Source organism: Podarcis raffonei, chromosome 3 (genome assembly GCF_027172205.1).
Source record: "Podarcis raffonei isolate rPodRaf1 chromosome 3, rPodRaf1.pri, whole genome shotgun sequence".
NCBI classification, from domain to species: domain Eukaryota; kingdom Metazoa; phylum Chordata; class Lepidosauria; order Squamata; family Lacertidae; genus Podarcis; species Podarcis raffonei.
Genome location: NC_070604.1, coordinates 39,138,390 through 39,165,335, shown reverse-complemented (window position 1 = coordinate 39,165,335; position 26,946 = coordinate 39,138,390). Strand labels below are relative to the sequence as shown.

General features: G+C 40.7%; 1 protein-coding gene and 1 pseudogene across 4 annotated transcripts in view; both read right to left on the bottom strand.

The window, feature by feature from the left end:
* Window positions 1-26,946, bottom strand: part of COL19A1 (collagen type XIX alpha 1 chain) — a 188,577-nt gene that overhangs the window by 44,674 nt on the left and 116,957 nt on the right. For all 4 annotated transcript variants that reach the window (XM_053381239.1, XM_053381238.1, XM_053381236.1 and 1 more), the window contains exons 17-21: window positions 20,945-20,998; window positions 6,597-6,650; window positions 1,769-1,813; window positions 1,354-1,389; window positions 581-634 (exon numbers count right to left, since the gene is read on the bottom strand). In XM_053381239.1, the coding sequence (XP_053237214.1) occupies window positions 581-634; window positions 1,354-1,389; window positions 1,769-1,813; window positions 6,597-6,650; window positions 20,945-20,998 (243 nt within the window). The remainder of the gene's footprint in view (window positions 1-580; window positions 635-1,353; window positions 1,390-1,768; window positions 1,814-6,596; window positions 6,651-20,944; window positions 20,999-26,946) is intronic.
* Window positions 6,812-6,912, bottom strand: LOC128411672 (uncharacterized; annotated as a pseudogene).

Sequence of the window (26,946 nt, the reverse complement as noted above, 5' to 3'; positions counted from 1 at the left end):
CTCTGTTCTGCTCTTCAAACATGAGAAAAACACCTGTACATTTCAGTTTGAATTGACTTTACTGTTTCCAATGAAGAGCTGTTTTTACTGGGGGTTTTAAAAAAATGTATTTGGGATTTATTTGTGGTCTTTTATTTGTTAGCTGCTCTATGCATTTTGCAAACTGAAGGGTGTCATATACATTCAGACATAAATAAAGTAAAATAATATGATTTCTTTATCAGTTTCAGGGAGCAGTAGCAGCATATCAAAATTTGGTTGGTAAAAGACAACTGAGAGGGGTCATTGGATCGGAACACAGTTGCTGTGATTATTTAACATTCAAGTTAACTGTTTATTTGGCACTACAGGACAAAGAAATAACACAGGATCTGGACAGCATTCAACTATTTTAAGGTGTCAGCAGAACTTGTGAGAAAAACCCATAATACTGCGCATATTTTTGGCATTTTGTGCAAGTACATAGCTCAGAAGACTGTTTTAAAAAAATTAATGGTATTAAATAAAGGATTAGAAATCAGAAGAAGGGCAACACAGAGCTTCAACGTGGTATTTTGTATACTAAATATAACCTATGTACCTGTGGTCCTGGAATTCCAATGGGTCCAGAAGGGCCAGGTTCCCCTGATGCACCCTACAAAAAATGTTTTTGAGAATGGCATGTTAAACTTCTAACTATAGATGAATGAAAAATGTTCCTGCTATCGCAGACAACAGCAAGTCCTTGGTGAGAGGACCTGAGTCCTACCCTCCAAACATTCCCGCCCCCCATCTCCACCCTGGAAATCTCATTCTCTGGAGGTGTGTAGAGACTGACTAAACCAAATCCTCTTCCCTTGCTGGGAAGTACAGCAGCAAAGGTGCAGAACCCTCTTCCTGCCACTGCCTGAACACTCCACACCTCGAATCTGGCGGGAGGGGGGGCTCCTCCTTCTCTGACAAAACCTGGCATCCCTGCCTATCCCGGCTGGTGCCATGCAGCCCATGACAGCTCAAGCTGATGGGAGATGTAGTTCAGCAGCATCTAGAGAGCCCAAAGTCCCTACTCCTTGCTACCTGTAAATCAGGCTTCCCCAAACTGGTGCCCTCCAGATGTTTTAGACAATTCCTGTTATCCCTGACCACTAACCATGCTGGTTGGGACCTATAGTTTGACAACACCTTGAAAGTACCAGTTGCGGAAGGTTCCTGAAAATGATTCACGTTGACATGTAGCAGCAGCAATATGAGATCTGTGATATTTTTACGTTCATACTTTATTATTTAGACTTCTGCAAATACACCGACTGTATGAAGCAAACCAAGAATAAATACTAGAAAGAAACCACAGTGACATGTTTTGGCTGTACTTACTGGATCGCCCTTTTCTCCTTTCTCCGAAGGCTCTCCCTATGACAGAGTATAAGCCATTTTAATATTTACATGGACTATATTACATGAAACGCCCGAATGTGTAACCCACAACAATCGGCACAGGAACATAAGAGCTAACCGTCAAGGCACGTACAAGTATTGAGCTGGCTTCAGGAAAAGTAATAGAGTACAGAACAAAATATTGTAACCTAATGCATCAGGGAAAACATTCAGAGGACACATTTCTATCTATGCACAAACTACACATGCAGATTATAGGGTATACTTGGACAGTATGGCAACATTTAGTTATGCCTGGGCTGTTAGTGAGTGCAAGCCATGCTTACTTCTCAGCCAACGCATGCAGACAAACAAACCATGACACCCCTAAATCCCTGAGTGGCGAATTACATACCTTTTCACCTTTTGCTCCTTTCAAGCCCATTTTTTCTTGATAACTCTTGTAATAAAAAGAAAACAATATTGTTAAGGGAGGGGGATTAGGTCAGATGTGGGGGAAGGGCAGTTGCCAAAGGGGTGAGCAGGTAGGTGAGTGAAGCCCCTAGTAATACACACCCAGACATGCAGACACCTTCATGGTCATGGGGAGGAGGGGAAATAATATAAAAATATTAAATAAATTAGAAACATATGCAGTAAAAGTGAACCAGAAACCACACACTTTCTGTCGGTCTAAAGAGGAAAGTATCCCAGCTCTTTCAGAAAGTATATATGTCTTGAACTTAGCCCAATAGCTCATTCAGTAGAACATGAGACTCTTAATGTCAGGGTTGTGTGTTTGAGCCTCACACTGGCCAAAAATTCCTGCATTGCAGGGGGTTGTATGCGATGACCCTCATGGTCCCTCCCAACTCTATGATTCTGTGATTCAGAAATTGCAGAGTTTCCGTCGGTCTATAGAGGAGAGCTTTGCAGCTCTTCCAGAAAGTAAACACTACAGCCTCAGACTTTGACCAACATCTAGGCCAAGGAAATTCTTGGGTCAGCCAATGAGAACATGCCCTTGCTTTTGGAACTTGGTCCATAGTCTGTGCAGTTAAAAATGCTTTCAGTTTATCTTAACAGGTATGATGGCACCAGTTGTGTATCTTTGGGAAAAGCTTCTTCAGATATGTGCCCAGATTCTATTAAAACCAACCCTGGGCAACCTGCTCCAAGTCCCCTATTTGAGCTGTAGGGAGACTGGATAGATCATTCTTGTGGAAGTCCTGGAGTCCTGCTTCAGTCATTAGAGTAGAAATAGTGGAGACCGAATTAGTGGCTCTTGTTTCCTCTTTCCCTGCTTTTATGAAAATAGCTTTAAGTCTAACCTTGATAGTTGGATCGTTCCTCACATGAGCATTTGGATGTATCGCCTCTGCGCTTTGGTTCTTCGGTTCATTTTAAAATTAACAGACTAGGAATCCTTAAGCAAAATCACTGTCTCTTAATGATACCAAGCGTTTCCAAGCTCTTCATTGTAACCTCAACACGCGGCATTGCATATAAGTGTACTTTTCAGAACAGTATGTGCATTTTATTTGCTCATTAAAAGCACAATTGGGAGGGAAAATACATCAGAATGACAAAACAGGGAAATGGAACAAAACAACGTTTTCAGAATGTATATAAATTTTAAATATTGGAAAATTATTCTAATGGAAATGTTCCAGTTCAAGAACTCCATATAAATCACGCAAATGACTTTGCATACACAAAAGAAACTGTTAAATGTGAATCTATTCAAAGTAACAATGGGCTCTCTAATGGTAAAGATGTGAGCTTCAAATGATAAAACAGCTGGTTATAGGCAAAAATTCCTGCAGGAGAGCTAAAGGGAGAAAGTCAAGGGCTAATTCACACAGCATGCCAAGTTGACTATGTGAATTGGCAATAACAGAGGTACACAGTTTGTTCACTGCAGCCAGAGTCTACCTGCACAAGTCCATCCAGAGTATTCAAGACTGGGAAGTGGATAGGGGTGAATGCCACATAAACAATGCTAGCCCTTAAGACTTACTACCTGAAGTGGGGTGAGTTCAACCCTGCTTTCTCTGCAGGGACCAGCGGCACAATTACATTTTCCACAAGGACCTCAATTCATGCAGCTAATCCAACCATGTCTCTGTCTGTCATGCATATGATATCAGGTGGGTGAGGTTTTGGTAAAACAGGCTTGCAGGCCAAATTCGGACCCATGCTGGGCCAAATTTGGCGCAGGACTGCAGGTTCCCTAACCTTGCCATAAACCTTTAGCATCTGCTCCTTTCTCGGAGGGTTTATAAAGACACTTTTGTGATAAGCAAATGTCAATAAAGCCCAATTTAAAGTATGTCAATAAAGCCCAATTTAAAGTGAAACATTAAAATCCTAATCAAAGCTTTGACTTCCATTTATTCAAATGAACTTCTGAATTCTGAGCGTGCTCTGTTGAAGCAACCTGGAAGTTTCAAAATGTGGGGGAGGGTGGAAGGGGGAAGAAAGAATCTGAGAAGTATGAGTTGGTTCCTTCCTGCTAAAGTAGCATGGAGGGTAGGATTGGAAAGGTGCTTTGGAAGAATAGAGAATAGAAAGCTGGATTCCAAACCACCTAGCAGGAATGTCAGGTCATGTTAACATCAGCATTCAGAGATGGCGAGTCTCGAGCCGAGGCCTATGAATGCAGCTTTATTTTAGACTGCCTAACAAATCAGGAATCTGTGCCTCTATTCAATGTGAGACAGCTTACTTAACTCAGGGAGCACCTACACATACAGTTCTACACAATACATCTCAATATTGCACATACTTTTGTATGGGAGGTATGAAAATTTTGAACGCAGTACCACAGAAGTATTTTGGGTGCATCGGCCAGGGTTTGATGAATATTATCTTTCCTGACTGTCTGATTTTTGCGATGGTGGTTGTCAGGAGAGAGAATGGAACAAAGCATCTGCAGATACCTAGTTATGATGTAGGTGGGAACCTTTAGAGTTCCCTTTCTGTGACTAGGAATACATTCAGCTTTGGAATACAGGAATACGTTCAGCAAATTCTAGTGGAGAACAGGAGCCCATTGAGCCACGCGCCTATGTAAGAATGAATCTTAGCCTAGTAATTACAAGTTTATTGTTGGATCTTGGAAAACTTGCTAAAATCAAAGGAACAGAACTGCCAACTAATCATGTACACTTATAAAAATCTGAACATCGTTTGAATATTGCATGAATCCCTTTACCATATAGAGATTTAAATACATTACACATACACCTCTTTATCTTGGCTTTTGACACTTGAGATGTACCGTACATTTTTAGGACCCATCCTATTTCTGTGTTTGTAAGTTGTTTTAAATTGGGACCTTAGGGGGAAGGGTGAGTAAATAATAGTAATAGTAATATGCATTGTACATATAGGAATTAATTTATTCTTAGGCTCAATGATGGGAAATTTATTGGCCACATAACATAATTTCAAGAGAATGATGATGTTTATGTCAAACATATGAAGACCAATCACTCATTTTAATAGTTCCTTAACATCCAGAAAGGACAATTTGTTCTCCTAAATACTGCTAATGTGATATACTGCTCTGAAAATTCATCACCAGGCTTGCAGGATCAGCCCTGCTGTGAGTTGAATCTCTGGTTCCAGAGAGTCTAAGTATCTAAATCTGAGGTTTAGATTGGTGAGTCATCTTCCATCATCCCAAATACCAAACTTAGCACTCCTCTTCAAGCAAGTTGTTTGCTTGGAAATAAGTCATTAAATGCTTTGCCCTGGGCAGCAGAAATGAGGAGTTTGCTGATGCACTGTAAGAGGATTTAAAAGATGATTAATTTCTTGAAGGCAAAACAGCTGGCCCATGTTTGGCCAGAAGATATTAATTGGGAAACATGAGATGACTTAAGAATTTGTAGAGCCTCATGGTAGTGAGAAACATGAATCTTGCAGACAGATGTATATCAAACCCTGAGGACCTCCACTGTGGTTCATGTCACCTGCCACAAAATTAATCTTAAATAACGTGAAATTAGATGGCTACTAAAACTGATGCCAAGTACACCAAGAAAGATTACAAGAAACAAACTATGGGGGGGGGATATCTCAATGTAATTAGCTGCTCCATACCAGAGAATGGATTAGGAGACATATGCAGAAAGCAGCATTTCAAATTACTCAAACCCAGTGGGGTTCTAGACAGTAAAAGCTACAGCACAATAAATATGTATACTGAAGGCTGCAATCTCATGTGAACTTTCTTAGGAGTTAAGTCCCATTGATCTGTATGGGCCTGCTTCTGAGTAGGCAAGCTTAGAATTTAGGGAAATGCATTTTGTAGTGGCACTGAATTTACTGGATCCAATAGTTTGAAGAGAAGAAGAGTAGAAGAGTTTGGATTTGATATCCTGCTTTATCACTACCCAAATGAGTCTCAAAGCGGCTAACATTCTCCTTTCCCTTCCTCCCCCACAACAAACACTCTGTGAGGTGAGTGAGGCTGAGAGACTTCAGAGAAGTTTGACTAGCCCAAGGTCACCCAGCAGCTGCATGTGGAGGAGCGGGGAAGCGAACCTGGTTCACCAGATTACGAGACTACCGCTCTTAACCACTACACCACACTGGCTCTATATATAAAGGCTATATATAAAATGCAGGGCTGTCATCTCGTGCAAGTTATAACCCAGATCCAATTTTTCCATGTGCACATTGGTGCAAGAGTGTCCACAGAGGAGTGTTTTAGATTTTCTACCTCTGATTCTTCAACTAATATTTACCATACACACTAGAGGGCAGTCTTTGATGGGATGTGTCTACATGGTATGAACATGCCCCCTCCCGTCAATTACTAAGTACCCAACCTCTCTTCCTTTTTTCCAATTTCGAAATGTGTAAAACAAAATCCCCAGGAACTCTGCAGGAATGTTACCAACATGTTTCACAATGGGCAAAAATGAAGGGCTGTGCATTTGGGGTCAGCTGGCGGGATGGGAAAATACACGAAAAATTAATCTGTAACCATGAAGGAGATTCTTGCAGAAGATACCCCTTGACCTGTAACTAGAAAGGTTGAGAATGTCCATCTGTATGCTTGCTTTCCCCTCCCTTCCAGATGATGGCTTTCTAAACAACCCATTATGTAACCCAGACATTTAGCAAATATTTAAAATCTTGGGGGAAAGTTGTCAAATGATACATGAAATTAGAAGCTGTGCAAGCACATATATCTTCCATAACGTCCCATGTAAAATAACTGCCCATACCTGGTAAAATGGCCCTTTAAAGGAATCTTGAAGTGCTAACGCACCTGGAGGACCCTAGAAAGAGAAAACAGTTCATGTGTCTGGTGAATATAATATTTATGGCTCGACAAAATAGTGTACTAGGCATTATTCATTTATTTTAACTGAACTGAAAGTATCTCCACACAACTGGAGATTATATATATCTTATATGAAAAATTGTCACAGGCCAGCATAAAAAATTATAGAATTTTGCCGTTTGTCCTTGTGCAGGGGCCATGCTAATAATCTTCTCTGTATCATTCAATTTTAGTATGAGTGCTGCCAAAACAAGCCCAGTACAATATCTATCTATGAAAACGAAAACCTGTTCTTATCCAACGCAGATGAAATTTGAAAGACATTTGATTACTGTCTAAGGTCAACAAAAATATAATTAACATTAATCTTAGTCTGAATCACTTTTGTCAGGCTCCATAAACATAAAATGTTCAGGCTTAACAACTTTAAGGTGTATAATGCTACATTAGAAAGGGAGTGGTGGCAAACTTCCAACTTCTATAAGACATATCAAATCCCCAAACCTTCTGCTCCTGGTAACACACATTATTTATTTGGCAGTTAAATGCCTCTCGCGGTCAGACCAATAGTCCATCTACCCCAAAACTGTACTATTTTGACTGGCACTAGCTCTTAAAGCTGGGATTGAACCTTGGACTTTATATATGCAGAGCATGTGCTCTACCACTAAGCTGAGGCCATTCCCCTTAATGTGATAATGCTACAACAGAACCACAGTTCAAGTGAAAGTATGTTGATGATACAGTATACTGTAATGGTGTCTGTCTCTCTCTGTGTGTGTGTTTACTGCTGTTTTTAGTATTTTAAATGTTATTGCAAATGTTATGGTCTGACTTGGCACCTCAAACTTTTTTTGACGAAAAGACAATGTATAAATGTTTTAAATAAATATACAACTTAGAGCAAACCAGTGTGCATTTTTTGAACTGTAGTCTGTCTAGAGAAGCTGTCAAGGTTGGAAAGCAGAGCAACAATCCAACTAAAAGGATTGGGAAAACATTCAGTATTAGAATTATCCTCCCCTCCACCTGCCTTATCACAGAGCAAGATGATTTTCCAGGTTAAGAGGACTGTCAAATTCACAAAAAAGCAGCGGAATTGAAGCTAGTCTCAGCACAGTTCATAAATTTCAGCAGAGGACCACCCCAAGAGAGCTATCCTACTACAGAAGCTTCCACACTTTGAAAAGGTCTAATCAGGGCATGCCGAACAGAATCAATCATAGCTGCGGCCATCGAGACCCAGAATTACAAAATGATAAATATTTATAACTATGCAAATATATAGACTTTTTAAGGACCAAAGAGAAATAAAACAAACAAGCCTTGCAAAGCAATTTTAAAGCAGCTACTATGTAAGAGACAGAGAGAGGGAGGGAGAGAAAGAGAAATACAATTCAGGGGGAAAAACCAAGGGACACTATCATTTTGTTGTTGTTTATATTGGCCTTAAGCCAGATGATTTTTAAATATCTCTGATATATTATAATGCTCTTGTCAGAGGATGGAATACAATTGGTGTCACTCCACTGAAAGAAGGCATCTGTCAACAGAACAGGGAGGGTGATAATTTTGGGCAATTTAATTTCCTTCTTGCAGCCTTCAAATGCATGCACATATCTTATCTGTTCAAAAGGGTCTCCCACTCCTCCAGAGCAGATTCAGGAAGGAGGGAGGGGGTTGCAGGGCAGAGGAAGAATAACCAAACATTGTCTGCCTCCTCATTTCACCAACCGATGCTTTCTGTTAGAGGAGCGACATCAGTTAGGATTCCACTCAGTGTTTTGAGTTCAGAGTCCTTTGTAAGCACCATATTATTAATGCCCACAGCACTCTTAAAAAGATAAGCAGGTGTATTATAAACAAAGGGAGATTATGATCTTCAGTGTCAAGCACTTGGTCCCTGAACCAAAGGGAATGGGAAGTCAGCCTCGACCAAGAAAGGAAGCCTTACACCAACACTTAGGGGTAAAACCATAGCCAAGTGGTCCTTGCTTTGCATGTAGAAGTTATCTGATTCAATCGCTGGTATCTCTAGTTAAAAAGGATCAGGGAGCAGACGAGGGGAAAGACCTGCCTGGGAGTTTGAAAAGTATGTTACAATTATAATGCTTTACTTTTAGACAACATACTATTTAAGCAATGGGTCTATTTATAAACATTAGCCATATCCACAAGTTCAAAGTCTACCCATGTTCTAGTATCACAACAAGAAAAAGAACCCAAGACTGGTCCATGCTAACGAAACAGGGAATCTATGCAAGCTGCCACCGAATATATTTGTATTATAATTTTTATTACCATTAGCCATACAAAAATTCAGAAGTAATAGAATGAGTAAATAAACAATTTCATAATTTCATAACTAGTTAATTGGGCCTTTAGAGATTAACACTGTGCCCTTTGGAATGGTAAAATACGTTTGTTGACTTTCCTTCACACAAATACTTATTTCATTAGTCTTTCAATAACACAGTGCATAGCTGAGTCAGCATCCCAATCAAAAACTAGTTTTACATCTGCAGTTCTAGCTACTGATTAATTCCAGTGATACCTTTGCTTTATGTATATAAAAAAGGGGGGTATCAGGCACAATAAACTATTGGATTGGAAAGGCAAATGAAGTGGTTATCTTCTTTGAAGAAAATAGCTGATAACCCGAAAGTATATCTTCATTTTAATTACATAACTCTTTCCTAACAATCCATTCTATATGGATTTGAGTAACATAATGTATTAAAATGTTGCTTTAGATTAATAACATGAGGTTACCGGATACGATCAAAATAACTATTCTTGTCCTACCAAGGCAACCCCACAAAAGTATACATTTTAAAAGTAGTGATCAATTTTTTAGTTTTTCAGAAATAATTCTACTTTTCACATTTCAAAGAGAAAGCAGGGATCTGTTAGCATATCAGAGAAATGAATCTTTCTTTCCCTTTTAGCCGAAAATTTGAAATAAAAAGGTGGCCTGTTTGAAAGGTTCCTAATATCCAACATTGAAATCCTAAACACATTTGCCCGGGAGTAAGCCCCATTGAATACAGTGGAAGTTACTAGCAAATAAACCCAAATAAGATTAAACTGTGAGTCTTCTAATACCAGTATCATTGCTTTTCACATACACCAAGCCCATAAGCAAGCGAAATTATCATCTAAAGAATGAGAATTGGGATAATTTGAAGAACAGTATGAAGAATACAGCGGTTTGGTTTTGTTTGTTGATGTCAGATGGCTATCCTGAGGATACATTTCCTAAGGGGGACATAGATTGGCTCCCATATAATCAAGCTGTAAAGTGTCTTAACAAAGCTACAAATGAGGTAAATATGATATGTCAAGGGAGCGTGATTTGCATTTTGACACTGAAGCTTTTTCCAGCAACCTCCATCTGTTCCGTAAGAATGCACTGAATGGGCAAACATCACAAATACTCCACAAGGCAGAAACCCCTATTTGTTCTTCCTTTGGATATTACATTTTAAACATAAGAGAAAAAACCCCAAGTAAGTGGAAGGGGCTAACTTAAAAGGTCATTTAACTGATGAAGGTACAGATATCTCATACAGGTAATGGCTTTTTTCAGAACAAAAGACTATGGAAGATGATGTGTTCATTTAGAACTCTCTATGGAACTTAGAGGCACAAGGCTACATTCAGAAAAAACAGATTAGAAGAAGCAAGTCAGTTAACAATTATTTAGACACTGCTCTTTTCTGTCTAGATTATACAGAAGTGTAGAATTAGTTGTGAAGTAAAGTCAAAGCTGCTGCAGCCATGGGTGAAGGACAGTTTGTGATTTACGTGCACTTTACAAATTCACTCTTTTTAAATAGTTAACACAATAGTGGGGAGCACCTTGCACTTCACAGGTCCTCCTCTTCCTCTTTGGCTAAGGCAAAATCACAAACCCAGCCCAACATTTGCAGTCTAGCTATCAAGGATTACCTTAGATCAAACAGCACTTCAATTCTAAAACCTTGTCACGACAAAAGTGTTGCAACCAAAGCAAGACCATCTCCTTTTTTTTTTAAATAGCTTTAGAGAGGGGCAGAGAAAGAGCAAATCACAAGAGTGTGTGTAGAGAGAAGTATTATTAAGAGCATGCAAAGGCATGACCTTTAAAACAAGGGTATAAACAGGAAAATGCATAGCTAGTTGAGGTTTGGAAACACCTGACTTTGCAGTTAAGCCGACAGTAAGACTGTATCACTGGGTGTCTTGTATGTCTAACCTATATGACTATAAAAACTGTTTGTAAACAGAAATCAGGATTCAGCCTCTGATCACTTTCATGATCACTTGCTGTAACCTTTCCCGTTTGAGCAAGAAAAAAACCTTCTCGGGTGTCACTCGTCGTTGGTAGTAAGCAAAGGACTTGGCTGTGCAACGGACATCAAGTGAGATTTCTCCCACAACATAAGGAATGAAGAAATTTGAAGGATTGTACATTCCCTGACTACTAAAATATTATAATGCCTGCTTCTGCTACTTCCCCCAAATTTCATGTTTCACTTCCCGCTTTTTTGCCCTGCAAGATAGTAAATAAACAAACTGATCTTTGGCCTGTCTATCACAAGAGATCAAAATATCTATTCTGGTCTTAAAGGTAGGATTAGAAGAATGTTTGCATAAAATTAACATGCCACCGATCTTTCAGTTCCAGTAATAAACACCTGTGCAGTGCACTCTCAAAGAAAATGATCTTCCTCCTCAAATACTGATGGCTTCCCAACTCCCATCAGCCTCTACCAGCATGGCCCAATGGTAAGGGATGATAGGAGTTGTAGTCCAGCCACATCTGGATTGCTACAGGTCTCTGGGCTACAAAGCTACACATCTGGAAGGCTGCATCTGGAGGGCTTCAGTCAAGATTGACCGAAAGCTTTGGAGATGCACCTCCAGGTATAGCAGCCTTTCTTGCAAGCATGCTTTCCACTCAGCTTCACAACTGGAAATATCAGTTATCCCTTCCTCCTCCCCTTGGCTGGCAGGCACAAAACTGTGAAGGGAGAGTCACTTCAGCAAGGGTACAATGTGGGTCCTTAAGGGGGGGGGCTTAAGAATATCCTACTTAAGTATATTCCTCTCCAAAGCCTAACTACAATAGATGGTCAGATGGGTGAAGCTCATGGATTTGAGCCTTGTCTGAATGTATAGTGGGAAAGAAAAGCTCTGTACCGTCTTTCCCTGAGAGTAAGACATCCCCCGAAAATAAGACCTACTTCCAGTTTTGCCTCTCGCTGTAATATAGGGCATCTCCCGAAGAGAAGACCTCCCCGATAATAAGGCCTCTCCCGAACATGAGGCCTCCCCGGAATATAAGGCCCCCAAAGCTACCGTAAGGCGTCTGACTCCTCTGGACTGTAACGGCGAGCGCCGCTGCGCAGCTCAGTGATTGGCCGCAGCGCAGCCGGAGCTGTTCAGGCAGTACGAGGTCTCTTTAAATCAGAGAGCCCGTGCTGCCGCCAGGACAAGCTGACGGAGTCTGGCTGACTCACAATTAGACATATGTGTACCATATTCTTCTTCATGGAAATATAAGACATCCCCTGAAAATAAGACCTAGCACATCTCTGGGAGCAAAAATTAATATAAGACACTGTCTTCTTTTCGGGGAAACAGGGCATGTACATGTATATACTTCTTTATTTCAATCTACTTATTGAAGATGTAAATCTCAACAGCACCCCCTTCAAAAAAGTTTAAACATCACAAGGTTACCTGTCATTCAAAAAGACCTCTCCCTTGAATAATAATTTAGCACATTCTGCTCCTTTGAATATTTTTCAGACTTACCACATACCAAGGAAATATTAATTTAAAACTAAGTTTTGATACGTGTATAGAATAGTGGGGTGAAGGGTCCAGACTGTGTTAGTTGCACTTTGATCTCTGCTTTCTAGCAGTGGTGGAATTGTTGTATCGATCCATGGGGCCCCAGAACACTATACATTAATCAATGTTATTTATAGGAAACAGGCAGTATTGGTGGCATAATGGTAGAAGAGAATTTTTGACATTTCTTCACAGGACAAGAAAAGGAACATTAAAAGGCAGATAATTTATCTGCTCATCTGGAAAACACTTCTGAGTCATCACTTCCACCCACTCTATGCCTTCTTTGGTAAACAGAGCCACCCCCCCCAACTCCCTTTCCACCTCTCTAAATGCTTTGCAATGAAACACGGAGATCTGTTAACGCAGCTGCATCAAAGAGAAGCGGCTAAGAGCCACGGAAGCAGAATATTTGTGCTGAAAGGATGAAAGAGGCCACTCTGAACTTTTGCAGCTAAAGTGGGTCTTGAACCCAATTCTCCCCAAGCCCAAGTTTCTAGGCAGCACAACATGCTGGTTGCTCCCAACCCCCCCACCCAAAATCAACGAGAGCTGTGCTGCAAAACTATGCATTTGCCTGCTTGGGAATATAATTAGGACCCACCTTATTTCTGTGACAAATGAAAATAAGCCTGAGATTCTTGCTGAAGAGGCCACACAAGGTATCAGTAACAGCTGGCAGAATCTCAACTGTCATCTGTGGGCAGCTATTCTAGCAGTGGGAGAGCTGAGAAGCAGAGCTCTCTCCACCGGCTCTGTTGTGACAGGCCAGCTCCATCAAGCCTCCTCTCCCTCAGCTGTCATGGGGGTGGGGTAGCCATTTCATCAGGCTATCTCAGTAGCAAAGATAGGAAGCAGGGTTCACTTACATCCACTTTGCTGGAGGCCCAGTTCCATCAGGCATGTCCTGCCTCTGAACTATGCCAGCTGGTCAGTATAAGAACAACTGTCTAGAAATTGGTGCCGGAGTTCTGAGTTTTATTTTCCTCTTCCCTCCTTGTCCCCTTTCCCTTGTGTGCTGTATCCCCCCCCCATTTGTTTGAATGCAAGCCTGCAGGGAGAGGGTGCCTTCTTTTGATTTCATGCATGGGAGCCTTTGGGGATAAAGAGTGGAGCAAAAATGCTCTAAATAAATAAAAATAAAAGAAAGAAACCTTGCCCTGCCAATGATGAAAAATTAATAAAATAGCTAACAATAGGGCCCAATAAATAATTCTTCTCTAATACACATGCAAAGAGAAAGAAAAAAGCTCTGCAGTACCCACACCCCCATGAACTGTTCTTATAATGCCTCTGATATTCTGTTTACTATAATTAACTGAAACATTCATTCACTTCCAGAAACCCTGGAAGGATGACAATATTTCCAGAAGCATTGGAAATGCGATTTCCAAAGCAAACCGTTAGCTACTTAAGATAGCTGTTGTGGTGGCACACACATGTATATCTTGACTTATGACAGGATATAACTATACAGAATTAATATACAGATGGGGGGGGGGATGAAGGGCTTTTTGAACGGACTGCATACGGTGCTGAAGAGAAAAATAAAGGCCAAATATTGAAGCTTTTCAGTGACAATAAACAAATTATGTTTTTTGAACACTTATTAAGGCTGCAATCCTACAAAGCTGTCCCTAAGAATAAACCCTGTTGCACTCTGCAAACTTACTTTTTGGTAATCTTGCACAAGATTGTTCTTTTTTTAAAAAAATACTTATAACAACAAAAGATACTTCCTTTACAAAAGAAAACTAAAGCAATATCATGTGAATGGAAGATGTGTGATAAGGGAAATGATTGTAGCAGAATGTATACGGATATTCTGGAGAAATAAATATTGTTGTATGTTTGAAACATGGTGATTTGCTCTGAAATGTGTATTATCAAGGGGAAAGACAATAACACGTATATTCTCTGGCAACTTCTGCTAAAAAGGATCTCAGCAGGGCTGGGAAAGGAAAAAAACATAATCCATGGATGGACAAACAGAAATCAGCAGCGACAAGGTTGTTTGCAAGTCTCTTTAGAGTGTGGGAGTTGAGATGCTGGTCCACCATCTCTCATTTTCTTCTCATAATAAATTTTGTTTCTGACTAGGCCTCTAAAAAAAGATTATGAGTCATCTGAGCCCCCAGTAATTTCTCTAAACAAAGTCTATTTTTTTGTAATCTAATTAATCTTTTCTGCTCTAGCCTTCTGTGCCTTCGAATATCACCACCAGATTTGTGAGTCGAGGACCTGCCACCCACCTAGAGATAAATAAGACACAAGGACACATGTATTTTAGGTTAATGGGCTAAAGAAGGCCACAACTTTATTGGTTACAGCATGTGAGTGGTATTGGCTTAGGCATTGGATCAAACAATATATATATGACTCCACCCCACTCAGCAGGGAGTCATCCGAAGGTTAACAACCAGTGGGAGGAGCTTGTTGATGCAAATACAACTGGAAGCTTCCCCTGATGTCACCGGGGGTCGTGCCCTGGCCCTAGCCACCAGCAGGGCATCGGACAGGATCCACGACCGCTAGATTCCTTTAACGGAATACCCAACAAGGGGAGGGGTAGGTGATGGCCACAACCTGCCCTCCAACACATGACACATGTTCCAATGCCTAACCGCCACTCGAGCTAAAAAGGGCTCGCCACCAAATACACTCACAGCTGCAACCAATCCCTAATGCTTTTGATGATATTGGCCAACCACACATCATTTCCATGATTAGACAAATGAATGCCATTGGATCGAAACAGAGCCACCTTGCTGAACTTGATGTCAGCATGCTCGATCATGTGGTCATTCACATAACACAATTTGCAAGCCACCACATGATTCAAGAGTTTCCTGGATTTGTCAATGGCCACAGGGCAATGACTGCCACACCAAACTCTCCTCTTCAGAAGGGAGGACCAAAACAAGGTTGACTCGGGAAACAGAGCAGCAAGTTCATCTAAGTCCTTCTTTATGTTCAATAACAAGCCCAAGCTCTTCCTGAATGCTAAGTCGTTTCCCCCCAGCTGAATTATCTGGATGTCGGGAGGACCAAATGATGCTGCTTTTCAGGGCGCAGAATGAGGGCACAGAGCTGCCACCTGAATGCAGCTAAACCCCGCCCCCAAGCCAGCCCTATTGGCTGGCCTACGGGTGCAGCAGCCGGGTAAACTGACGTAGGGGGCCAAATACGCCCCCCCCTGCCGACGCGGGAACCGGCTCCCGCTCACAACTCCTCCCCTCTGTTACGAGGAGAGGCTTTCTCTCTCCATCATGCAGTCCACATCGTTGTTGGTCCACATCGCTGTGATGGCAGGCTTTTAAATATTACAGCATGTTGGGTGGGAAACATTTATAGGGCTGTAAAATTTTATCCCCCTCTCCCCACTGCTCATTATTGTTATTTTTTCTGAAAACCAATAAAAAGATGCAATAGTGCAGCAACACTGTCTGATGAATTTGCAGGAAACCAGAGGGAGTGCTGTAAAAAGGTAAGCATGCAGGGGTGTCTATTTTCTGAAGGAATTATGTAATAAAAATGTGCCTTTCCAAAGCTTTTTGGAACAGTTCAAATATCTAACTATTCCAATGAAAGGTACCCTTTCACTTGCTCTTTGATTCTTATTTTGAGGGACCAACTCTGAAGCTTTCTAAGTACTATAATGAACTGTTCAATGAAAAGCTTTCAGTACTGTCTATAAGAATGTGGATACAGAATCACTAGAGGGAGCTGCTGTTCTATTTATTTAAAAATGAACTTCTTGGGTATTTTTTCCAACATGAAATACTACACACTAAACTGAACACTACTGAGATCTCTAGCAGTGAAATAATGGAACAATGCTCTAAAACAACACAAGTGAAAAAGAAATTGTATCTAAGAGTTTTGCGCCAAAAGGGAATGCCAATTCTTGTTCATAATTACTGATTTTTCAAAAATAAAATAAAATTAAATACTCTAAGGTAAAAGAAAAAGAAATGTCAAAGAAGTAACATGATTCTTAACAGAAGCAATTAATATTCTTCATGACTTCTGTGGAATCTGGATTTGGTCCAGTGAGAATTAGAGTAATTTTAGACATCTCAAAGTAAGTAATAGCTCCCCTTAGTAAACTACCAATCTGCTCTGGTCCAATCACGTGGTGCCTGAAACCGCTCGCTCTTTGACAAACAAGAAAATAGCTCCGAAATCATTTGTGGGGGCACAGAGCAGAGAAGTCACCGTGATCAAGGGGTTACAATAAAATAAAACAAAATAAAAAACAGATCACCTTAACATCAGAAAACAGCACTGTGCAAAACTGAATTTGGATTTATCTATTACATTGTTCCATTTATATCCTACCTTAACTCCAAGAACCTCAAGGAAGCATGGTTCTCTTCGAGTTTATCCAACCCTGTGAGGTAGGCTTGGCTGAGAGGAAGAGATTGGCCCAAGGTCACCCAAGCAAACTTCATAGATGAATGGGGATTGGAACCCTGGTCTCCCAGGTCTTCGTCTAACACTCAAACCACTACACTGTACTCACTCTGCTCTCTCCATGTCCTCCCACATATGCTGCTGTAACCAAGATTTAATTTACTGCTAGCTGAATGCTTTCCATGCTACTTAAGTTCCATGTTTTTAACTATGGAACATTCCCACAGGAGGCAGTGATCACCCCCAACCTAGATAGCTTTAAAAGAGGATGAGAAAAATTCATGAAGGAGAGGTCTATTGGTGGCTATTAGCCATGATGCCCATGCTCTACCTCCACCGCTGGAGGCTGCAATGCTTCTGAATACCAGTTACTGGAAACCACAGCAGGGAAGAGTAGTCTTGTGCTTGATCCTGATGGTGAGTTTCCCACAGGCATCTGGTTGGTCACTGTGGGAACAGTATTCTGGACTAGATGGGTCAATGGGCTGATCCATCAGGCTCTTCTTATGTTGGACCATTTGTGAAGATTTATGATTGCTCCCATAGCCCCTTACACACAAGAACATTCATTTTCCTCAGTAAGATGTCATTTTCCCTACCCTTGCAGCAACCTGCTCTGACCCACCCCTGGGGGACCTAGACAGACCTACATCCAGAAATCTGTGCTTTGTCAGTGTATCAGAAAGAATACAGAGAAGTCATTACACCGTATAGCAGAAGTGAAAGCTGAAAATTAATGGCAGCAGGGGGGGAGGCAGTATGTGTGTGGAGAATGGGGTGGTTGGTGTGTGGAGAACGGGTGGAGAACCGTGTATGGATATTAATCATGCACATTCTTTTTTCATCCATATTTACCTGCTGACTCTAACCCACACATAAGTACATTACTGGCCTCTTTCAAACATATCCTCATTTCATTCCCCTCGCCCCCAATCTTTGCTCATTGAATGCTGCTTTGCTGTTTTGCAAAGCTCTCAGTCTGATGAAGCACCTTTTATTTAAAAATCTAAATGAACCCCCGCTTACTTCTGAATGGTTTCGCGACAAAAGCATTCGGAAAAGTAGCAGAAGAGCTTCAACGACAAATGCACAGAGGTATTTGAGCCACAAACAGAAGTTGTGATGCCAAAACATTCCTATCAGATCAGCTGACATGAAGGCAGCAGTCTAAAGAATCATGAATATTATCAGCCTGAAGGAGAAGATGAGAAGAATGAAAATGAAAGCAAAATGTCAAGGGTAATCAGACAGTTATGTACAGTATATGCCTCACCCATCAATTAGAAGAAAGTTTAGAGATGTGTGTGGTCAATGGATTTTACCTTTATCACTTTTCACAATTTTAGCATCTAATGTGAAAATCATTTAAAATGTCCCTGTGTTATATGGATTAAACTTTAGATGCTGTTTTTCCCTAGAATTAAAAAAAACACACCAGTACATATTTAATACAAGAAGACCAAGTGTTACAGCATTTATAATACAAAAAGAGCTGTTATTATATATGTAATCATTTTTTAAAAATCTCTGTAAGGTTTGCTACCAGTTGACTACCTAAAACAGCATTAACTCAAACTCAGAACATTTCCAAATCAGCTTTGTACTTTTTAATATATTGAATATACCTTAATCTGCCAGTGTATTCCCATTTCACTAGAATTTTTTTCTTCACAGATTTTGCCTTTAAGTTATAACTGTATTCCTGGAATAGTCTCCATGTGTCTATGTCAAGGAGAATTATTACCCTCTTGTTTTTCCAGGTGATGAATGGTGGCACTGTTTGGGTCACTATCTCAGTTTTCCTTTCCTGAGATATATTGTTATGTTGTTTGTTCTTTTTGTCTTTAGTTAAGTGAAGGCACTGTGTATTCCCATTTATTCACCCTTTCCTTCACAGCTGTAATTTTTTACTGTCTCCAGCAACACTTTTGTTGCAAAACATACAAGATTCCCTGTAGCTCTAAAGGAGATGCACTGTAGAATATGGATTTCTGTCCATCATGTTCCACAGCCAAGAGTGAAAACTGATCAGACAGTAACATCTGACACACAGAATTACAAGCCTCCTGACATCACTCCTCTGGGTACGTAAAGTGGGTGTCCCATTTAGGGACATTCTGAGCACCAAATTCTCACATACGCAAGGCATCACAAATTCTGGTTGTTCCCCCCTTTCTCCCTTGCATGGGCATCTAGCACACCAGGCAATTACAGGGGAAGGGAGTTCTTGTTAGGATCGTCCTACTCTCGTGTAGGACCCTGGCAGAGACACATGCCTGACTGGCATGTTCTTTCCCTCCTGTTCTGTCATTTGGGAGCTTCAAAAGCTTTCTTCAGCCCGAACATCACAGCGACTAATACCAAAAGCATCAGCACACTTACGATCCTGCAGAGTATTGGCAGTTCGCGTAACAGACTCAATAGCTCATCATTTTGGCTAATCTCCTTTATTTACATATAATACACTCGGAGCATTCTGCCTTAGCTCCTTCCTCTTTCTCATCAGACAGCAAAGAGAGAAAGAACAAAGGACAATATTCCCACTTCACGGAACACAGCAATACCAAAACATCCTGTCTCCGTCACTTCCCACACTGTGGAATGAAAACATACACCGTCATGTGATGGACAACAATCCCATGACTGCAAACACGGAGCAGGAATCCTAACAGTTCTCAGTGCACACCCAAACCCCAGTCCACTCTGCCCCTACTGCCCAGCCAAAGAATGCAAAGTTCAAAGTCATAGGTGTTTGGGTCACCATGTATGCCAGTGCATGCACACTAAGTAGTGTGGTAGTGGGGAACAGAATTCTGTCATTCCTCATGTGAAGCGCCCCCCCCCGGTATGTGGCCATTGCATCCGCATGAGTATAAACAACACATTAATTCTAAATGCAGAATCTCTGCAAAAACAATAGGAGTTGTAGCATGAACTCCATTACTTTCTATCACTATATTTATTTAAAAGATAAAAACCTACCAAAAAGAAGAAGATTAACAAAAGAATATCAACACCTTCTTTTTTTAAAAAAACAACAACCAGTAATTTTTTGTGAAATATAAATCCATCTACTAAAAAAGATACATCTAGCCGTTGGTACATTCCATGTGTTTGTGTGCTTTCAAAGAACATAGAATCAAGGTGGTATGGGTGTGTGTGTGAAATAGAGGTTTCCATTAAAATATTAATGCAAAATGCCATCCTTCCAGAGGCTGCATCCGTTCCATGATTTGAGGAATTTCCTTGAGAGGCAGATATGTGAGCAAGCTCACATTCCAAACCATGCAAATCTAGCAACGAAGGAAACAATCCCCAAATGCTTAGATCTGAATTAAAGCCTCTAGTGATGCGTTATTGCAATTCCTTTCATACAGTTTATGTATTTCTTAATCTTCTTTAATTCTTCAGCAAACTCATTTGATCTACAGTTGAATGCTCTTTCCAGCATTGGTTATAATCCTTTCCACCATTCGGACTATTGGCAAGCTCACCGTGCAGCCCTTCATCTTTTGCAATTACCCCTCTGAGACAGAAATTATCCCATCTTAAGCACCCAGCATCATCGGTTTGGGTAAACTAAATTAGCAATATCCCTCAGATAATGTACACATAGCTGGCTTCTTGAATTACTAACCAATTTCTTCCCATTTCCACTGGAGCTTCAGAAGTTATGTTCCTTTCCTATTAGTCCCTTACTCCATTCCTCTACAAGCGTCTGCAAAATATTTTATTTGCCTTGTGGCTCAATTACACCGTATCTGCTTTGCATACAGAAGGTTCCTGGTTCGGTCCCCAATACCACCAGGTATAGCTGGGAATGTTCCCTGTCTGAAATCCTAGACAGACTCTGCAGTCAATGCTGAGCTTTAGGGACTAATGGTCTGTCTCACTATAAGGCAGCTTCCAACACTCCTATGCAGTTGTAAAGGTTAGATACTGCAGAGAAAATGATGTGCTCTTTTAAAGCTACCGTTAGATGATCCACTACAAATTCTTGACTGAACTTAGCATCACACAGCAGTTACTCACAGGCGGTCCTGGTGGCCCTGCCTTTCCAGGGAGTCCTGGCTTTCCTCGTCGTCCCTGGATATAAAGAAACAAAGAAACAGATAATTACTAGAAGAATAAATGAGCGTTAGGGAGAAGGGCTTGTTAAGGATAAAGCGGCCTCATTTATTTAAGAAGCAAGAATGTCTGCAGAAATTATTACCGGAAAGATTCAAACCTGACCCTGTGCTATAACTTTAGCTCCTAGACTGCTAACGAAGTCTTATACTCTCCTATCTTTCTTGAAGGGCAAGCTGAGTAATACCCAAATACCTACCCCAACCCCTTTTACACTGTTGATGGTTTTTATTCCTGCAAACAGGACCCAAACTGGTCTTATTCTCATCTGTAAGAAAAAAGGCTAACTCATTATCTGCCTCCCTACTCAGCTTTCCTAGGGGACTGGAAAAACCAGGACAGCATCAAAAGTAGTTAAATTTCAGTGTCACTTTTGGTGTTGTTGTTTTTTGTTTTTTATGTGGTGCTGCAAAGGTAAAGGTAAAAAGGTAACGGACCCCTGGATGGCAAAATCCAGTCAAAGGTGACTGTGGGGTGTGGCGCTCATCTTGCTTTTCAGGCCAAGGTACCTGATGTTTGTCCATAGACAGCTTTCTTGGTCATGTGGTCAGCATGACTAAACTGCTTCTGGTGCAATGGGACACTGACAAGTGCCAGGGTGCACAGAAACGCTGTTTATCTTCCCACCACAGCGGTACCTATTTATATACTTGCACTGGTGTGCTTTCGAACTGCTAGGTTGGCAGAAGCTGGGACCAAGTGACAGGAGCGCACCCTGTTGTGCGGAATTGAACCGCCAACCTTCTGATTGGCAAGTCCAAGAGGCTCAGTGGTTTAGACCACAGTACCACCTATCTCCTTTTTGGTGTTGCAAAAGGCAGTGTTCACTTATTCAGAAAGAATAGCCCTGGAAATAAGTTGTTTGTTTCCATGTCACAATGTTCAGTTCACTTAGCAATCACTAACTGGCAAGGGAAGTCCGTGTGACCAGTGACTCTAAATTGGCTATGTTTGCCCTCAGTGACATCAGCACAGAACCACAGCTGATTGGCTATGTAGTATTGTGACATCCCAAATGCCTTGAATTGCTGGAGGAAAGAGATCTAATCAGGGGGCAGAAAAGGGTGAATGATATCAGTACAGCAGATAGGTGAAACAATGGCAGTTAATAGATATGAAAATTCACACATTCAATGAACTTTTTGGAAAATATTTCAGAAAGTTGTACTTTCTGAAGTTGTACTTCAGTGGCCCTACTATTCAAGAAAAGTTATAAATACTACTTTTTAAGCCCTTTAAAAGTGCAACTGCATGTATAAGAGAGCTGATATGGGGTACTTATGTCTGTTGCCACTCTAGTAAACAAGCATTTCCTTGAACTTATGCTAGAAACAGTGGCAAAGCATAAGACTGTAAGGCAGAAAGAAGCCACGCAACTTACAATTGAAACAATGAGCTTTAACAGCTTTCAGACAATTATTAGAAACAAAAGGGAAAATTCGCTTCAACATATTTTTAACTTGCATTCATTTTACAGGTTATGGTTCAGGGATAAAAGCATTTTGATAGGGCGCTAACATTCAGCGAGTCCAGAACTGCAATATAATTCAGACATATACAATAGGCTGTGTTTAACACATTTACAAATGTCCTCCCCTCCATTTTCTAGACTGATTTTCAGCTATGTTGTAAGTGAACTGAATTATGTGCTTCCTACTTATTGATCTCCATTACTTAAGTCATCTGTCACCTGCTAAGAGTCACAGCCAGCTAAACCTTGATTCCAAGAGCTAAGCAATTCTATGGGAATCCAAGACCGGAAAACAGTAGATTAACATTTTTCAGCAGCCATGTGTCTCCTGGTATCACTTTTAAGTTCATGCGTTTCACATATGGCCGTGCATTTTTAGGTCAATATGCTATCTGTTAACTTAGCTTTTCATTAATAGCTTGTAAAGCTTTTTGTTTGACTGTTTCCAGAGATGTCAGCTTTGTGTTTTTTTAAGGTTAAGACGATGAAGATACAAAAATGATTTTTTTAAAATAAAAAAACTCCTCAGTAGTTTTATTTCCTTCTGAAACCTTGTAGCTGTATCAATTTATAAGTTGTTTACATTGGCTTGGATCTACATAGAGTTCCCCTATGTAGAGTTCTGTTCACAGGACACTCCTGGGACATAGGGGAGAGAAGATTTCCATTGATTCTTCCTTCCCTTACCAGCCCTCTGAAAAGCTGCTCTGGGGGGCTGGGAGCTGTTCCAGAACTCTGGAGTCCTCAAGGGTTTAGGATTGAGATCTGTGCTTTTTAACTTGTTTATAAATCTAGAGTTAGTGGTGAGTAGTAAGGTAGCCGGGTTTGTTGATGAAACTACATTGCTCAGCATTGTTAAAGCAAAAAGAGATTGTAAGAACTTCAAAAGGACCTCTCCAGACTGAATGAATCGCCGATAAAATGGCAAACGCAATCCAATGTAAACTAATGTAAAGTTATGCATTTCAGGGCAAAAAATAATAATAATCTTAATTTCACATATACTGTCTTAGAGTCTGAACTGCTGGGGATTGACTAGGAACATAGTGGATAGCTTGATGAAGCTGTCGAACCAGTGTGTGGCACCTGTCAAAGACATAAATTCCATTTTAGGGACCATTAGGAAAGGAACTGAAAATAAAACTGCTAATATAATAATGCCATTATACAAATATGTGGTGTTATTGCATGTGGAAAGTTCTGGACACCTTACCTTAAAAAGGATTGAATCAGAAGGGCTTCACAAAAGGGCAAGCAGAATGATCAAGAGGATGCAACAACCCCATTTTGGGGTAGTGTTACAACATGTGCAGCTTTTTAGTATAGAGAAAGGTTGAGCAAGAGGCAGTATGATTGAAGTGTATATACTTATGCATAGAATGGAGAAAGTGGATTTTTAAAAAAACAAACCCAAACCATTTAACAAGATTTATATACTGCTTGACTGTAAGAAAACCTCTAAGGACTTACAAAAGTATAAAATATAACATCTAAATTCTCAATTAAAAATATTTTTAAATGGAATTTTAAAAATAAACATGCAAAAAATGATTAAAAGCAACAGTAGCTAAAAAGAGAGAAAACACATATAACTTCTCCATGTTTTAAGAAGGCGCAGAAAAGAATACAGCAACTAACTAACCAGATATGCTCTACCTCCACTTTCAGAGGCATTATGTTTCTGAATACCAGTAGCTGGTAAATGCAGGAAGATTGATCAGGCCCCATTTGTGGGCTTCCCACAGGCATCTAGCTGGCCGCTGTGAGAGAAGGTTGCTGACTTGCAGTTATTTGAATCTTTGGTTCTAATCCAAAAGCCTTGTGTGCTACCATGTGGACATAGGGCCGCATGAGTGTCTAAGCTTCCATGATACTGCCATAGAAGTCAATGGGAAAGCTGTTCCATGCCACCAGATTACTTGGAATCTGAATCCAGTTTTCTCCAGTCCAATTTACAAAAACTTACAACTTAAATAAGGAAACAAAAGACATGTAGACCCTGAAATATGATACTCTAAATATTAAACAGTTTTTAAAAGTATTACAATTAGAATGAACTTGTGCTACAATAGCGTTAAAATCAAATGCTAATGGCTACCTTAAAAGTAGTTTCCTGTGTCTGTCTGTCACTTAGTGTGTATTGACTTTAGAGTGACACTTTAAATGGGAGCAGTCTAAACAAAGTAGCAGGGAAAGCATTAAGCCAAAGAAAATGGGACTTTGATTGACATGCACAACTGTGACTCAGGTGCTAATTACTACAGAAAAACATTATACCCTCGCAAACCCTTAAACCTTTTCCCCTCTAAGATGTCATACACAAAGTTAGAGTGGACATCGTAGTAAACAGGATGCCAAAACACCTTGTGCCAGTCAGCCATGAGCCTTCCGAAACATACTCCATTACTATCATTCCCTCTATTTCCAATTTAAGCCGTTGCATTTTCCTGCATATGTAGCCAAACGGCACCACCACAGAGAACTGATAAGTGACTGGAAAGAAGAATGGAATCGCCAGAAAAGGAGGCAGAAGGAAGAGACACACAAATACAGGGGTGTCAACTTGAATAAAATATTGGGGGGGGGAGGCAAGCTCCGCCTTGCATAATTGATCACATGACGCGGTGCACACACACCATTTGAATGGCAATGTCCATCAATAGAAACAGAATAGGAGAAAACAAATGTTTTGTTGCAAGGTCCCATTTGTTTTCTCCTAATCTGTTCCTATGGCGATTACAGTTGCATCTAACTGCTTATAAATAGTTACACACACACTGGCAACGTTGTGTATTGCCTTGGTTAAAACATCTAGAGCCCTGTCTATCACGTGTGTAGCAGGGGAAGGGAAAGGACTGAATCCAGCCCCCTGCTCTTCCTCTCAACCTATGGATCACTGTGATTTCAGCAAATATTTGGCATCATCAAATTTAATAAATAAATGAAAATAAAATCATTCACAGAACATCCAATTGTATACATTGACGGTTCCCAAAGGGTGGCCCGCAGACCCCAGGGGGTCCGCGTAACCCACCCAGGGGGTCCTTGGCACCACATAACAAAAACTACCCTAGAGATATGAAAAATTTCCAAAAGCGGAGGATCCATGGCTTGACTTTTGAAAAGCAGGGAGTCTGCAGTACTTAGCTAATTCGAGTTATGGCAAATGTGTGCACATGGTGGTTTAGTGGTTAAAAAGCACTATGCCTGTTAAATGACAGCTCTGAATATTGGGTTTGTTCTCTCTTGTTATAACCACTATTTTAAAACATTCAGCCTTCTTCTCTCAGGAGACCATATGATCCTTCTCTCTCCCTGCTCACCCACGATTATATGCCAGGAGAAGAAACATCCCATTCAGCTTACATTAACAGCAAGAAATGTGAATTAGCTTTTTTCTCTCTCACTAAGTGGAAGCAATTTTGGGGTGGGAAGGATAGCAGCAGCAGCAGCGACCTCTTGCTAGAAGGGCTGGCAGTTGTCTTTCATCCCTATGCTCCCTTGATTCAATTTCAGATGAATGAGCAAGGGCTGGAAAGATACACTAAAAGCCCTCATTAGCCTTCAGAAACAATGAATCACAGATCCATCCAGGAAACAAACAGCTTCTTAATATATCCCATATCATGCAAAATCTGCATCCAGATGGGTATGTGTATCTTTCTATCGACACCATTCAGTTTCCTGTCCATATTGCTGTTTTGTTTTGTTTTTCCAGATTGTAAAATGTTTGCATATGGTCAACGAGATTTAAGTGTGTGTAGAATTCCTAAACTGAATGCAAAAGTCTTACGCCCTGCCTTTCCAGTGAAAAACAGATCATAATGAAGAACTGAATTTTGCCGATGGAAAAATTTTAAACTTCCTTTTCCCTCCTCCAGCTTCTGGAAGCTAGCAGATTGCTTGCCAATGCTATGAATTAGAGAGAGCTGCTGTTGTTGTTTAGTCATGTCCGACTCTTTGTGACCCCATGGACCAGAGCACGCCAGGCACTCCTGTCTTCCACTGCTTCCCGGAGTTTCGTCAAATTCATGTTGGTAGCTTCAATAACACTGTCCAACCATCTCATCCTCTGTTGTCCCCTTCTCCTTGTGCCCTCAATCTTTCCCAGCATCAGGGTCTTTTCCAGGGAGTCTTCTCTTCTCATGAGATGGCCAAAGTATTAGAGATTCAGCTTCAGGATCTGTCCTTTCAGTGAGCACTCAGGGCTGATTTCCTCCAGAATGGATAGGTTTGATCTTCTTGCAGTCCATGGGACTACAAACATGCAAACCCTTTAGATGTGTGATTCGTTATCTCAGAGCCAAACCAGATGTGATGATAAAACACAACATTTTGGGTTACCCCCTCTCCATGCTCATGGTAGCGCGCTGCATCATATCCTATTCTGTTCCAGAGGGTTCTCCAACCCCCAGGAAAAGCTTTTCAGGGTGAG